Source organism: Gracilinanus agilis, chromosome 3 (assembly GCF_016433145.1).
Source record: "Gracilinanus agilis isolate LMUSP501 chromosome 3, AgileGrace, whole genome shotgun sequence".
NCBI lineage: Eukaryota > Metazoa > Chordata > Mammalia > Didelphimorphia > Didelphidae > Gracilinanus > Gracilinanus agilis.
The window spans coordinates 427,772,076-427,789,655 of record NC_058132.1 but is presented as its reverse complement, the minus strand read 5'-3'; the positions used below and the strand labels follow the sequence as shown (position 1 = coordinate 427,789,655).

Below are 17,580 nucleotides of genomic sequence, written 5' to 3'. Positions count from 1 at the left end.
CCGTTCTTGGATGAAGTACTAACTCATTTGTCCTCTAGAATGTCATATTCTAGCCTCTCTGATCCATTAATGTTGAAGCAGCTAAGTCTTGTATTATCCTGACTGTGGCACCACAATATTTGGATTATTTATTTTTTACTGCTTGCAATATTTCCTCCTTAACATGGGAGTTTTGAAATTTGGCCATAATATTCCTGGGAGTTATCCTTTTGGGATCTCTTTCAGGAGGTGATGGATGAATTCTTTTCATTTCTATTTTTTCCTCTGGTTCTAGAATATTAGAGCAGTTTTCCTTGATGATTTCTTGAAAGATGATTGTCTAAGCTCTCTTTTTGATCATGGTTTTCAGTTAGTCCAAAAAAATTCTTAAATTATCTCTCCTAGATTTATTTTCCAGAACAGCTGTTTTTCCCATGATATATTTCACATTTCTTATCTTTTTTAATTCTTTAATTGTTTCTCAATAACTCATTGGGATATTCTCCACTTGCCCAATTCTAGTTTTTAAGGTATAATTTTTTTAAATGAACTTATTTATTTCTTTTTCCATTTGGCCAGTTCTACTTTGTAAAGAGTTCTTTTCCTCAGTGAATTTTTGCAGTTCTTTTGCCAAAAGCCCAATTCTGACTTATAAAAAGTTTTTCTCCTTAGTGCATTTTGTTTATTTTTTTTTCAATTTGGCCAATTCTGCTTTTTAAAGAATTCTTCTCTTCTTTGGATTTTTGTGCCTCTTTTACACATGACCTGTTCCATTTTTTTAAGATATTAATTTCTTCAGTAGTTTTTTTGTCTCCTTTACCAGACTGTTGACTCTTTTTTATAATTTCTTGTATCATTTTCATTTATTTCCCAACTTTTTCTTCTCTCTCCCTTATTGGTTTTTAAAATCCTTTCTGAGCTCCTCTGTTAAGTCTTTTTGGGCTTGAAAGCAAATAATATTTTTCTTGGAGTCTTTTAATACTACAATATTGGCTTTATTGTCTTGCTCCTAATTTGAGTCTACCCTATTACCAAATAATATGTTGAGTTTCTCATCTCATGTTTTTTTGAGAAAATAAGAGGCCATTTGTCATGCTCCCTTCCCCCCCCCATTCTACATTTCAACATACCTAGAAATAATTTTCTGTATTCTTCTTATTTACTCTAGGCTGTCATATAGATATGGTCCTTTTCCTCACAAAGACTAACCCCTTCACTTGTACTCACGAACCCATCCTTAATGTAGGGTGGCAAATTGCCCTGTAACTAAAACAACTCTACTGTCCCAAACCCTGCCTATATCTCAGCTTCAATAACTTCTTATCATCTGTCTTCTTCTCTGCTCAAGTTTCTGTGCTATGAAAAAATAACAACAAAAACCTCAAGCCTACCCTAATATCTCCTTACCCTATTATCCTAAATCTTTCTTCCTTGAAAAATGTAAATATCCTAGTTGCTTCCATTTACTCTTCTCTCACTCTCTTATTGACTGCAACCCAACTTCCACCCTCATCAATCAAATGACATTGTTACCTTCAAAGTTTCTAATGATTTCTTAACTACTAAATCCAGTGGTCATTTCTCAGGTTTTGTCAATCTTGATGACACATATGGCACTGCAGACCACCTGTTTTTTCTGGATAATCTCTCCTCTCTGAATTTTTATGACAAAACTTTATTCTTATTTGCCTTCTCTTTTTCAAGTCTTCTTTTCTTGCTCATAATCCAAAAATCCTGTTTGCAGTTTCTTCTCTCTCTCTCTCTCTCTCTCTCTCTCTCTCTCTCTCTCTCTCTCTCTCTATATATATATATATATATATANAAATATCCTAGTTGCTTCCATTTACTCTTCTCTCACTCTCTTATTGACTGCAACCCAACTTCCACCCTCATCAATCAAATGACATTGTTACCTTCAAAGTTTCTAATGATTTCTTAACTACTAAATCCAGTGGTCATTTCTCAGGTTTTGTCAATCTTGATGACACATATGGCACTGCAGACCACCTGTTTTTTCTGGATAATCTCTCCTCTCTGAATTTTTATGACAAAACTTTATTCTTATTTGCCTTCTCTTTTTCAAGTCTTCTTTTCTTGCTCATAATCCAAAAATCCTGTTTGCAGTTTCTTCTCTCTCTCTCTCTCTCTCTCTCTCTCTCTCTCTCTCTCTCTCTCTCTCTATATATATATATATATATATATATATATATATATATATATATTCCCTAGGGGGAAATAATCTGTTGCCATAGTTTTTTACTTTTTTCTACACAAATGAAACCAAAATCTATATAATGTCTTTGTCTTATGAGCTTAGTCCTACATTACAAATTGCCTATTTGAAAATTTCACCTGGAGGTGCCCATAGACATCTAAATTCCTACATATCTAGAATAGATCTTATCTTTCTATCCCCCAAACTACTTCTCTTCTTAATTTCCCTTTTCTGTCACCCAGGTTTATAACCTTTGACTAATCTTTGATTCGTCAGGTACATTCACCATACTCTCTATATCCTCCATCTGCAAGGGTTTTTTTTTCTTTTTATTCCATTTCTACAACAGTTCTAATATCTTCCCCCTTCTCTCTCTATCATATGAACTCTAGCCCAATTCAGGGCCTAATATCTCTCATCTTAATTATTGGAAAATGTTCTTAATTGTTCTTTCAGTCTCTAATCATTCTCCTGCCCAATCTTTGCTCCACAGAGCTGTCAAAATATACTTTATTTGAAAAGGATTGTTCTGATCATATTACTCTCCTCCTCTCTAAGCTTTAATGCTTCCTTATTCTCTCTAGGATCAAATATAGATTCCTCTGCTTGACATTTAAAACTCTTCACAATTTGACTCCTGCCTACTTTTCCAGATTTATTATACTTTGCTCCCTTTCATTGACTCTACTGTCCAAGAAATTTTTATTTGCTTTTTTCTCATATACTACATTATATCTCCTGTCTCATCACCTTTGTAAAAGCTTTCTCTCATTCATGGAATTCGCTCCCTCCTTCCTGCCACCTCCTGAAATTCCTAGCTTCCTTCCAGGGAAAGCTCAATTGCTACTTCTTACATGAAGTCTTTCCTGATCTGCCCAGTTACTAACCGCTCTCCTTGAATTCCCTGCCCAAACTACCTTATGTTGCTTTGAATATATTGTTTCTTTTTCTATTTACATATAATTTCCCCTAAAAGAATGTAAATTCAAAGGGTAGAGGCTGCTTCTTTTTTTGTCTTTTTATTGCTAGAATGTAGTATCCAAGTGGCTGGTTCATAAATGAGTCTTCAAAATAAAAATGCTTGTTAATTTTTTTTAAAATAGCATATATATATAATTCTGTTAAAATATGGAGATGACAAAATAATTAGTACTTTGTTCTTTTAACATTATTTCTTGTTTTTTTTTCTCCTACTGATTCTTCAAATTCCTAGATTCTATATTAACCACACATATATCCATGATGAAATCTTATTTTCCTTTCTTTGTGTTCAATGATTAGTTATTATTAATTAATAATCATGTAATTTTCAATTGTCTATATCAAAGTAAATGCCAGCACTATAAATTCACTTAAGTTTAAAATTCTGTTTTTTATTTTGAAATCACTTATATTCTGTTTTTTCTCCATTTTCCCTTTTGCATTTTGATTTTAGTTATAATATAATCCTAGTATTAATCTATACATCTTTTTAGTAAAATAGTTGAGGACTACTTCTAATAATTTCTAATATTTTGTACAACATTCATTTCATTCTTACCTAGCTTTCCCTTTTATGTGTTTGTGTATGTGTGAGAGAGTGAGAAAGAGAAGTGTAGAAGTACATACATATTCTACTTTTTTAAAATTTAAAAATTTAACTTTTAGTAATCCTCTTTTTGGAATCCATATGGTTATCTAAAAGGAAATTTTAATTATATATAATTCATTTAGTAAAAAATATTTCCCTCAAAGATTTGTAAAGAACATCTTTCCAATAACTTTTTTTTTCTTTTTCTTTTTTTTTTAAACCCTTGTACTTCGGTGTATTATCTCATAGGTGGAAGATTGGTAAGGGTGGGCAATGGGGGTCAAGTGACTTGCCCAGGGTCACACAGCTGGGAAGTGGCTGAGGCCAGGTTTGAACCTAGGACCTTCTGTCTCTAGGCCTGACTCTCACTCCACTGAGCTACCCAGCTGCCCCCTCCAATAACTTTTAAAGAAAATGTATAGTTTTTTTTTAATTTCTAGAGAAAGTATTGGCTTATGTTTATTTTGATATAATATTTTCCTTTAATTGAAATGATTATGATTGCACCTCATGAGAATCTGTTTGGGGAGCTCCCTAAGCTGTAGTGTTATTCCTAGTTATCCTGTATGTCCTCTAGTTAAATTAGGAGTTACTAATTATTTAAGAGAACAGGGTTAGTGTCTAGGGAAGGAAAGTTGCATCTGCTATTTCCAAATTGAGATGTCTGCTATACTACATGATTCAAATCTGCCAATGAATTTAGTGAGTCTTTTTTTATCCATTGCTATCTTCAGAATGTTCTGCTATAAATATAGATGAAATCTTTCATGAGTTGCTGGGCCTTGAAGAAAGACCCAGAAATCTGCCAAATACAATTATATTTTATTGTACTACTTTTCTAGTGATCCTTGCTCCCCTCCAAATGTTCTTTCTTCAATATAAATGCTTAACTTTTATATGAAAAATAATGACACATATCATTTGAATTATTAATATTCTAAAAAGTAACATTTGGACATCATACAATTAAGTTACATTCTTTAGGCATTTAATATCTGTAAAGAAGCAACCCATCATATATTTTGATATGGACAAATTGAAAACCACACAATAGTAAATGGAATGAAGAGCAAGTGGATGGAGAAAAGCTATTGATTAAATCAATTTGAGTTTTCTGGGTAAGAAGATATTATTCTTGAATTAAATCATTATTCAGTTTGATATTGATTAATGTCATCATTTAACTATATTTTCCTCATTGTTGAAGTCAGTGTAGTAAGTAATGCATTATTGAAATGGAAGAGTGAATGAGATCAATTATATGACCTTGATATGAGTGGTAGGGGAATGCAAAACTAAGTAAGAAAGCTTACAATTTATGGGATGAAGGGAGAATGGAATTAGGCTTCCAATTTTCCATTAATATGATGTGGCAACTTCTAGACCTGGAGCATCTAATATTCTATTTAGGTTTGATTTATGCTCTAGGAGAATAACATCTAATACATTTTATTGTTTTCTAATATGTGTACATTATTTTGTGACTCATACTGTGATTTCATTGGTGAAGAAAGCTTCCTAGTGAGAAAACTATCTGTACCAATACAAGTTGACACCTACTTTGCAACTTATGATTGTACAGTCACCCACACCACTGAGATGTAAAGTGACTTGCTCATGGAAGAAGAGGCATTATGTGTCAGAGGTCCTCTTGATTCCAAGGTCAGCTCCCACCAGAGTTATTGCAACATAATTTTTACCATTCAAAAATCAACTAAGCAAACTGACATCTATTAAGTTTTAGTACCATGAAGCTAAATACCAAGGAGAAAACTGTTTTCCAGGTGAATGGCATGAAATGATTTCTTATGCCATACTTTATGGTACTATAATTCTTGCCACTGAATTCTCTTAAAAGTATATTAATAGTATTTGGAATAATCTGTATCATTTTGTAAAATGAATGAAGTACAACATTTGGCACTTGTATTATAATTATTATATAGTGAATATATTTCTAATTTTGGGTTTCCTTGAAAACTGAATTAAAATTAATGCTTTCTTTTCCCGTATACATTGCATATAGATTAATATCTTTTAGGAATGTAATATGAAGTATTTCTACTTTGTCAGATGGATTGGATAAATAATATCAACTCTTATCCCCTGATATAGCTAAAAAGCTGATTAAATCCATTTGGTATATTTGGTGAGTACATCTTTTTTCCTTTGCTTCTTTGCTTAATTGTTATTCTAACAGTGAATCCTAAATGAGGAGTTGGGGAAGAGGATATGTATCTTAATGGTCTTGTTAGATAATTCCTGTTCCCTTCATTTACACATAACACATAATGGCTCGTGTTTATACAAGATATTTTATTTAAATGATATATAGAAATAGATATTTTTCTAGGTAAAAAGCACTTTATATTCCTCTACTCCTTTAGCACATTTTATCTTCTAAGATTCTTACTTTATATACATCTTATTTAGTAGTTATTAAACTATAAACTCTCTAAGGGCAAAGGAAAAGTCATTTTTGATCTTTGAATAACTCAGAGCTTAAGAAAGTGGCTTGAGAAAAATATGTGTACAAAAATATTTATAGCCATGCTCTTTGTGATGGCAAAAATTTGGAAAATAAGGGTTTGGGGCCTTAAAAGATTGCAAATATTAATAATATGGAAATAGGTTTTGAACAATGATACATGTATTACTCAGTAGAACTGCTTGTCACCTCAGGGAGAGTGGAGGGAAGAGGGATGGGAAAATTCATGAATTATGCAACCATGGAAAAATATTCTAAATAAATAAATAAATGTTTTTAAAAAGAAAGTGACTTGAGTTAATGGAATATGATTTTTTACCAACTTAACACATCAACTTATATTGGTTTTTTTCTAGCTTTCCAATATAGAGATAGCAGTAATGTAAAACAAAACAAAAAACCTACCATCTGTCATTCCCTCCCTGCGATGAGGCAACGGAGGTTGGTCCAATTTACCTCCCTTGCGTTTTTTAGTGGGTCTAGGTCTCTGACTCTGATTCAGCGCTGTACTTGTGTTACTGTCTGTAGAAAAGGGACTGGTTGGTCGAGGTCTTTGAGAAGAGAATGTTTTGCCTAAAAAGAAAGACGAAGGAAATGAAAAGTACAAAACATTATTATAACAAAGAGGCCTTTCCCTTTATGTTTCCCCTTAGACGAATCTAACAAGACTGTCCTTTCCAGGACAATGTTTTGGTTTCTTTGTACTCTGCAGAATGTATCTTCTTTAAAACATAACAAAGAAAAATCTTCTACCAAAAGAAAAAAAGGAGAAAAACTCTGACTCTCCAAAACTCAGGTTCAATATTCCTAATATTTTTAATTAAGCTAGGTCAATTATATTTATTATGTATTAATATTTATAGTTCACCACATCTAGTTTTTTCATATTGGCATAAAAGGAAAATGTTTAAAAATTATATTTTAGATTAGTCAAATTACACATGAATTCTTAAGAAATGTGTAGTGCTTCTGCATTCCATTAAAAAGGAAAAAAAATCCTTCCAAGAAATCCCTACTCTGATACGTTCATTAAACTGCACCATACACCAATATGTAGCATATTTATATAGTTTTTTCTAACTTTTTTCTAACTGTCACTTAAGCTACATTAATATATGTGATATATAATAACTTAAATTATATGTCAGAGTATAAAAGCATAAAACATATCTACTCATTTACTCATGAATTTCCACTTCTAATTTCTCAAAAAACTATGAACATGGTATTCCTTTTTCTTTTTAAGTATTTGTTCAAGGAAAAGGAGTGGTATTATGTTGGCTAAAAAATTATGAAGAATAATACCTTTAATACCACATAGAATCTATATATGTATACCTTCTACATATAACATTTAGCATGGCAAAGAAAACAATAGATTTAGAATGAGAAGACCTGAATTCCGATACTGGTTTTGATATTCCAAACTTTAAGAATATGAATAAAATTCATTTATAATATGGCCATGATACACTATCTAACAAGGTTCTTATTAAAAATGACATAAATGGCAGTTCTGTTTATCATCATAAAATGGGTTATGAAGAAAGCACTTTATAAAGATTATAGCACTACCCAAAGGTGATATACTTTTGTTATTATTATTATTACTAATTTCAAACACATTTATCTAGCTGATTGTCCTTAAAACAATCTGATACACTGCTTTCAGCTTTTCTAGTATTAGGAAACATGAAATAAATGAATTTATGCTTTCTAATTTATTATTTTCTTAGACTTTTCAAATTGCTCCTGCATATTTTAAGTACCACATAAAAATGCCTAGTGAACATAATTTTTGATTTAAGCTTTATCAAGCAAAAAAAATCAAACAGTCCATATTTTACATCACAATATAGTTCAAACTTTATATAAAAATAAAACTGCAATTTTTAGACATGAGCAAATTTTAAATTTCAACCTTAAGTTTTTGTTTTTGATATTATAGATATATATTTGACATACATAGGGTATTTGTCATATATAGAACATCTATCTTTTTTTCTGCCCCTTCAGATCAAAAACTGCCCAGCAATTCCTGTTTTTGTTGTTTTGGTGTACCTAACTCTTCATGACCCTATTTCTGAATTCTCTTGGCAAAGATACTGGAGTAGTTTACCATTTTCTTCTTGAGCCCATTTTACAGATGAGGAAACTAAGGCAAACAAGGTTAAGTGACTTGCCATACATTATACTAGTAAGTATCTGAGGACAAATTTGAACACAGGAAGATGAAACCTGGCTCTATATCCACTGTATATACATAAACACACATAAATATTTGTGTAAAATATGTCATTATTAATATTAAATATTAAAATAATAAATATAATATAAATAAAATTAAAAATAAAAACATATTTGTGTGTATATTACATGAAGAGGACCCTAGGTGTATGAGAAGAGAGTCATTCTTTGTTTCTTGGATCCAAATTCTACCTCTGAAACTATTGACTGTGTAATTCTGGGGAACTTAATTATTCAGGAACCTAGTCAATCCTTTTAAGACTATAAGTAGTATAGCATTGCTTGCTTGTATATATCTATATCTCTATATCTATATCTCTACATATCTACATATATATCTTCTCTTGGTAGAGGGAAAGTTATTATTGATAACTTTTTAGAACAAAAAAGTCATTTTTGGTGCAGTGAAAAATAAGTTGCCAAATTATTTTTAAAAGCAAAAACTGAATTCTTGAAAAAATCTATAAGCAAAAATCCTGTAAAATAAAATAAAAAATTACTGGATTAAATAATAAATCTCAAACAAACAATTAATAAAAGTATCTGGCATTTGTACTGTCATCCTGACAAACTTATATGCCCTCATTCTGTAGTTTGAAAGTCTTCCCAGAAAATGCATTTGCAAAAGAGATAGGTGAGAAGCACAGAGATGGAGATAAAAACTGAGCACTTTTCATCACTAGAAACAATTGATTGTGTGAGAATTTTATAAAGTATAAATTATCAAATGTAATGGCAAAATTAATAGTAGCTTTGCTGCATTATAAAAAAGAAGCATGTATCAATTAACTAACTTATTGAGTAATAGAAAATAGAGTAATTAGAAGACAAGACTGTGATTAAAAGTCTATGCTATATTTTGCTCTGCATCACTTGATAAGCATTCAACCAAACTTATTTTCATGCATGTTAAAGGAATGCCCTACAATCAGATCCATTGAGGAGAAAGATGATTAATAGGATTAAAAAGCTTAGTGTCAATAGGATAAGCTTCCTTCATGCATAAATTGGCAACTTTGAATCTACCAACCTGTTTTTGTAAGGCTGGTTCCATTCAGCCTAAAACCAGCTTTATCTGCTGCTGCAATCAGTGCTTGTGCAAAACTGCTGCTGGTCAAGATGGAGTCATCTGAGGAACTACCTACACTAGATCTATGACTAGAAAAGTTACAGTCCTCATCAGATGCAGAACCCCATCCATTTACCATTGAACCTAAAAACAAATGTAGTTATCTAGTGAGTTGTACACATTCCATATATGATCTGTTTTATATTATATTATCAGCAAAGAGCACTGGCCCATCTCTTCTGTCTCATGACAAATATAAAAATGTGTTCCATGGATCCATTATTATCATAAGCATAATAATTGATTAAGGAAATTGGAGAGATACTATTGAAATTCAGTTGAAGTTTATATTCACCTGTTTTCAACATTAAAAAAAAAGAGCCCAGCATTTCTTTGAATACTAAGTGCTTACAAGGGTGCCTGGCATACAGAAAGTGCTTGATGATGATGGGATAACACATTTTTCAAACTATCATGATGTCATTTATACAAAAATAATATGTGTATTATAATGAATAATAGGGACAAAGGGCCTTCCTGAAAGCAGATATGTTTTATTAGTTGCCCAATAATCAAGGCAGATAAAAATAAAATTGTTATCCTGTTAATACATGATATTTTTGTTCAGACTCATAGAGTGACTTTTATTTACATGTCATTTCAGTTTATTTTTTAAATTTATTTTTATTATATACTTAGTAACAACTACCAATAAAAACATTTAGCTAAACAAGTACATAAAACAATTATGCACAATATCTCAAACTTCACATTGTTTAAAAATGGTTTTAAAGTATGTAAATTCATGCAAATATGCACAAATATAAATAAAACTAAATTAAATTTAAATATGTAAATGTATTCTGTTAGAATATGCTTATGTTAGGCATCCTTTGCTTTTGTGTTATTTGGATATTTTTTTCTCTTGATTTTGTGGCTATTTTTATGTAATCATGGTATTTTTATTCCTATTCTCTTTTCTTCTCTTCATATATTTGTTATTTTATTTGTATTTCTAATATTTGTCATTTTTAATAACAATATAATCCTTATATTCAAATATCTTTATCTATTGAGCCATTTCTCCCTTTCATTGCATTAGTGTCATTTCTAGTTATTTTGTCATTATAAATAAAGTTTATATGAATATTTTCACATATTCACAACTTTCCCCCCTCTCAATAATGCCCTTAGGGCTGATTCCTAGTAATGGAACACCTAGGTCAATGGGCATGAACATCTTTACAGCTCTTAATGTATATTTCCCTCTTTAAAAAAAAATTCACAGCAGCTCTTGCCATGTAATATTAGACTTTGTTATTTCATGCTCCTATCAATGATTAATTTAATCATTTTTGTTTGTCTAATTCTCCATTAACATATATTACCCAAACCATATTTTGCTAGATTGGTCCTTGGGCAACCAATACAAACTGTTGCCAAGACCATATTCTTTCCAAAACATAACTTTCCAGCTTGGTCACACTCAGTGTAACTTTTATTCCAGTGCTACTAAACTTATGTGGGTATAGGTGGGGTTCTCCAGCTTTCTATCTTATATAACTTATTTAAGGTTTCATTCAATTCTTTAACTTCTTATTATTTTTTGGTTATATTTACCTAGTTCTGAGAGGGAAAATCAAAGTCCGCCATTCTATTTCTACCTGTATCTCATTTAGTTTTTCCTTTAAAAATTTGGAGGCTATAACACTTATTCCAAATAGGTCCAATATTGATAGTGCTCCACTATCCACAGTACACCCTAATATAATATAATTACCTTTTTTATCCCTTTTAATTACATCCATTTTAGCTCCAACTCTGCCATGGTTTTTGCCTCTGCCTTCCCTGGATCATCTAAGGTATAGTATATTCTTCTCCAGCCTCTCACCTTCACGCTATGTTTATCTGTCATTTTCAATGTGCTTCTTGTAGACAATACAACATCTTCCTTTTTGCTATCCATTTTCTTCCCATGTATGAATTCATCTCTTATGACACTTAATGTCATAGATACTAGTTATGTATTTCCATCTACTCTGTTCCTTCCTCACTTTGTTTCCCTCTTCCTTTCTTTTGGTTGTATCCCTCCTCAGATGTCCAATTTCCATTGACCAATATCTCTCCTACTCACATCCTTCCATCAAAATCCCCTCATATCCTCTCTCCTTGCCCTCTCAGCTCCAATTTGGTCCACCATTCCAAAGGTCACCACTCTATCCCTTTACACTTACCTTTTAATTCTTATTTTGTACATCTTTTCCCAAAATCTCTTATCCTTCAACTGTGCCTTCCTACTTCTTGATTCCCTCATCCTTTCACCTTACACTCCTGTCTCTTGTTATGTATTCCACTCTAGATATCCCTCCATTCCTTCCCTTTCCTTATTCTATTATCCACCTTTCTCTTAACCTAATTTTCCTTCTCTTGTACTCTCAGTTCACTAAGGGGAATGTCAGTCCCTTACTTCTCCCTTCTCCCTTCCCTTCTGTTTCTCTGTGCATTAAGAAAATTTTACCCTTTTAATTGTGTTCTCTCTTTATTCCAGGTCTCATGATAGCTATTTAGAGTATTCCTGGTCCTCCACCCCCTTGTCCCCTTCTCCATAGCTGTTCCTCTACTCATTCTTCCTCCATATGAGACAGCCATTCTCCCTTACCTCCTTTTGGTATATTTCCTCCCCACTCCCCACTTGGATCTCATGACCCACCCACTCCTGCCCAGCAGCCCAATGGAAATGCCTCCTCCCTCCCATGTTGGGGTAAAGGGGAGACCTGGGGAGTGAGGTGTGGGGTGGGACATGGCACTTGGTCTTTGGTCTCTGGAGGGGTTGTGTCACCAAAGGTTGCAGGCACAACACTCTGTCTCTAAAAGATTTGCCATCACTGGCCTAAGGAATTTCCTCCTTGGGATTCTAACTGCATTACTGGTTCTGCTCTAAAAAGTCCTAGCCAGGGCTTACTATACCTCCCTCACTCTCTAGAAAATATTATATTTATTTCATATTTATTTGATATATATTAATATATACATGTGTTGCCTCCCTTAATAGCATGAAAACTTTTATGGAGCAAGTACAGTTTCCTTTTTGTCTTTGTATCCTATGGACTTAACACAGTGCTTGGGCATATAGTAGGTGTTTAACAAATCCCAATGAACTCTAGAGATGGCAATAATGACAAAAAAAATCATGATAGAGCCATAATAAAGGTGTGTATGTATACCTTGTGTGTGTATTATAGAGGTCTGTATTAACTATATCTTATCTCTACCATTACAATGTAAACTCCTTTAGGGAGCTTTTAAAATTTTATTATATATATATATATGTATATATATATATATATATTAGTATAGTTCACTTTTCTCTTTCTTTCTACAGTGCTTAGCACATCATTAACATTTAATAAATTTTTGAAGATAGATTAACTGATTATCAAAGTTTACATGGATTAACAAAGTAGGAAGAATTAGAAATCAGTATTTAAAAATTAAGTTGTAAGATGGATACTTATTTTAGAATTTCTAGGGATAAATTAGAAGCCATCCTAAAAAGATCAGGAGTGAAGCAAGGATGCCCATTATCACCTCTATTATTTAACACTGTACTAGAAACACTAGCAGCAGCAATTAGAGAAGAAAAAGAAATTGAAAGTTTTAAAATAGGCAATGAGGTGACTAAAACTATCACTCTTTGCAGAAGATATGATGGTCTACTAAAAGAACCCTAGTGGAAATTATCAACAACTTTAGCAAAGTTGCAGAATATAAAACAAACCCACATAAATCATCAGTATTTCTATATTTTTCCAATACAACTCAACAGCAAGAGTTAGAAAGAGAAATTACATTTAAAATCACCCTAAACAATATAAAATATTTAGCAATCTATCTGCCAAGACAAACACAGGAATTATATCTACACAATTACAAAATATTTTCCACACAATTAAAACTAGATCTAAACAATTTGAAGAAAATTAATTGCTTATGGATAGGATGAGCTAATATAATAAAAATTACAATCCTAGCCAAATTAATTACTTATTTGGTACCATACCTTTCGAACTACCAAGAAATTTTTTTTTTATTGAACTAGAAAAAATTATAACAAAGTTTGTTTGGAAGAACAAAAGATCAAGAATATCAAGGGAAATCATGAAAAAAAATGTGAAGGATGGGGGCCTAGCAGTACCAGATCTTAAACTGTACTATAAGGCAGTGTTCATCAAAAAAATATGATACTGGCTAAGAGACAGAAGGGAGGATCCAACAGAATAGACTTGGGGTAAATGACTTCAGGAAGAAAGTGTACAATAAATTCAAAGATCCCAGCTTTTGGGACAAAAACCCACGATTTGACAAAAACTGATGGGAAAATAGGAAAACAATGTGGGAGAGATTAGGTTTAGATCAACATCTCAAACTCTATACCAACATAAATTCAGAATGGGTAAATTATTTAATATAAAGGAGGAAACTATAATGAAATTAGGTGAACATAGAATAGCATACCTGTCAGATCTATGGGAAAGGAAAAACTAAGAACAAGCAAGACTTAGAGAATATTACAAATTTAAAATGAATAATTTTGATTACATCAAATTAAAAATGTTTTGTACAGGGGGAAGCTGGGTGGCTCAGTGGATTGAGAGCCAGGCCTAGAGAGAGGAGGTCCTAGGTTCAAACCTGACCTCAGACACTTTCTAGCTATGTGACCCTGGGCAAGTCACTGAACTCCCATTACCTTGCCCTTACCACTCTTTTGCATTGGAGCCAATACACGGTATTGACTCCAAGAAAGAAGGTAAGTGTTTTAAATGAAAAAAAAAAAAACATTTTGCACAAACAAAATAAATGCAACCAAAATTAAAAGAGAAGCAACAATTTGGGAAAAAAATCTTTATAACAAAAAACTCTGACAAAGGTCTAATTACTCAAGTTTATAAGGATTTAAATCAATAATATAAAAATCAAGCCATTCTGCAATTGATAAATGGGCAAGGAACAAGATAGGCAATTTTCAGTTAAAGAAATCAAAACTATCAATAAGCACATGAAAAATTTCTCATAATTAGAGAAATGTAAATCAAAACAACCCTGAGGTTCAACCTCACACCTAGCAGATTGGCTAACATGACAGCAAAGGAAAGTAATAAATGTTGGAGGGGATGTAGGAAAATTGGGTCATTTAATGCATTGCTGGTCAAGAAGTGAAATGATACAACCATTCTGGAAGGCAATTTGGAACTATGCCCAAAAGGCCTTAAAAGACTGCCTGCCCTTTGATCCAGCCATACCATTGCTGGGTTTATACCCCAAAGAGATAATAAGGCAAAAGACTTGTAAAAAATATTTATAGCTGCACTCCTTTTAGTGGCAAAAAATTGGAAAATGAGGGAATGCCCTTTGATCTGGGAATGGCTGAACAAATTGTGGTATCTGTTGGGGATGGACTACCTTTGTGCTGAAAGGAATAATGAACTGGAGGAATTCCATGTGAAGTGAAACAACCTCCAAGAGTTGATGCAGAGTAAAAGAAGCAAAACTAGGAGAACCTTATATACAGAGACGGATACACTGGCACACTTGAATGTAATGAATTTCTCTACTAGCAACAATGCAATTATCTAGGACAATACTGAGGGACTTATGAAAAAGAATGCTATCCACATCCAGAGAAAGAACTTTGGGAGTAGAAATACAGAAGAAAAACAACTGCTTGATCACATGGATTGATGGGGATAAGATTGGGGATGTATACTCTAAATGATTACTCTATATTAATAATGCAGAATAGGTCTTGATCAATGACACATGAAAAACCCAGTGGAATAGCTTGTTGACTATGGGATGGAGGTGGAAGGAGGGGAGAGAAAGAACATGAATCATGTATCCATGGGAAAATATTCTAAATTAATTAAATAGATAAATGAACTTAATTTAAAAAAAGAATTTTTAATGTATTCCTACCTTTTCCATTTCTAGAGAGCCATGAAAAGAACAAGAAAAGTGGAAGGAAATCCAATAAATCAAAATAGCTGACATTAAATGCAGTGTTCCAAACCCATAGTTCCCTGTTTCATAGGGAAAGCCAAAGGAAGATTCCTTTTTCTATATCTGCTTTGGGGCAAAGTTGTGGTAATAATTTTGCAGCATTTGGTCTCAACTGCTTTGTTGTGGCTGTTCTTTATATTTTTACAGATTTGATAATGTTACAGATTTGATCAATTAAGTCTTTCATCATTTCTTACAGCACTAATGATTCCATTACTTTTATGTAACATGACTTGTTTAGCTATTCCTCAGATGATGGGTGTTTACTTTTCCAAATTTTTGCCTGACAGCTTTATAAGAATGCGTATCCTTTGATCCAGTAATACCACTACTGGGTTTGTATCCCAAAGAGATAATAAGGAAAAATACTTGTGTAAAAGTATTTATTGCCAGCTTTTTATAGTGGCAAAAAAATGGAAAATGAAGGGGTTTCCCTAGATTGGGGGATGGCTGAACAAATTGCTGTAAGGAATCATGAAATGGAGGATTTTTATGTGAACTGGAAAGACTTCCAGGACTTGAGGCAGAGTAAAATGAGCAGAACCAGGAGAAAGAACATTGTACACAGAAACTGAAACTCTGTGGCACAATCATATGTAATGGACTTCTTTATTAGTAACAATGCAAAGACTCAAGACAATCCTGAGGAACTTATGAGAAAGAATGCTATTCACATCCGGAGAAAAATCCATGGGAGTAGAAACGCAGAAGAAAAACATATGATTTATTGATTATGTGGTTCGATGGATATATATGACTGGGGTTTTGCTTTTAGAAGAACACTATTACATGAATATGAATAATAAGGAAATAGGTTTTGAACAATGACATATGTATAACCCAGGGAAATTGCTTGTCAGCTCCTGGAATGGGGAGGAAACATGTATCTTGTAACCATGGAAAAATATTTTGAATAAATTTTTTTAAAAAGGAAAGAAAACCTTTCAGACAATCTAATCTGACAACATTTATCAAGTTTTGAGGCATTGTGCTAGGTATGGGGAGATATTAAAGCCCACTGACGCTATCTATCACTTCAAACTATGTGAGTTTCTTTTAAAGAAGAGTTTACGTAATCATATCAATGAAGTCACATTCAGCTGAAAGTAAAAAAAAAAAAAATTCTTTTCCTCTAAGACATTTCTTTTTGTCATTGTTCCACTCAGGATATATGCCTGGCAACAGAATCACTGAATGAAAGTGTATGGATATGATAGTTATTTTTCCCCGACAAAATTACCAATTGCTTTCCAAGATGTTTGAACTAATTTGTCACTCTACCAATAGTACATTAATATACTCAATTTTCCAAATCTCCTTTAACACTGACTGTTTATACCTCATCAGCTCTTCCATTTTGCTGAGTATAAAATGAAACATTAGACTTGTTTTGATATGCATTTTCTTTTCATTCATGATTTAGAGCAGTGATTCCCAAAGTGGGCGCCACCGCCGCCTGTTGGGTGCTGCAGTGATGGGGGGGGGGGTGGCCACAGGTGCATTTATCTTTCCTATTAATTGCTATTAAAATGAAAAAAATTTAATTTCCAGGGGCACTAAGTAATATTTTTTCTGGAAAGGGGGCAGTAGGCCAAAAAAGTTTGGGAACCACTGATTTAGAGCATTCTTTAATAAGATGATTTGTTTTTGTTATTTTGTTATTCTACTTTTGAGAAGTGACCATTAATATCGTTGAGATCCTTTAATATTGGAGAATGGCTTTTCAGTCTACCTTCACAGATATCTGATGCTTACTAGAGATACCTGATATTTTTATTTTTTCTATCAGAACATTTCATTTATTTTAGACACAATTAATTTTGTCCATATAAGAACCTTTCTATTTGCCGTAATCTGTTTATCTCTTTTTTGTCTATGAAGTCACTTCTTATACTCTTACAAATAAATAAATATGTGTATATATATACATACATATACATAAAATATATATATAT

At 32.4% G+C, this 17,580-nt stretch overlaps 1 protein-coding gene across 1 annotated transcript in view; it reads right to left on the bottom strand.

Moving 5' to 3' along the window:
- ROBO2 (roundabout guidance receptor 2) overlaps positions 1 to 17,580 on the bottom strand; it is a 773,029-nt gene that overhangs the window by 9,685 nt on the left and 745,764 nt on the right. Inside the window, exons 25-26 of the mRNA XM_044669246.1 lie at positions 9,530 to 9,712; positions 6,658 to 6,825 (exon numbers count right to left, since the gene is read on the bottom strand). Coding sequence (XP_044525181.1) covers positions 6,658 to 6,825; positions 9,530 to 9,712 — 351 coding nt within the window. The remainder of the gene's footprint in view (positions 1 to 6,657; positions 6,826 to 9,529; positions 9,713 to 17,580) is intronic.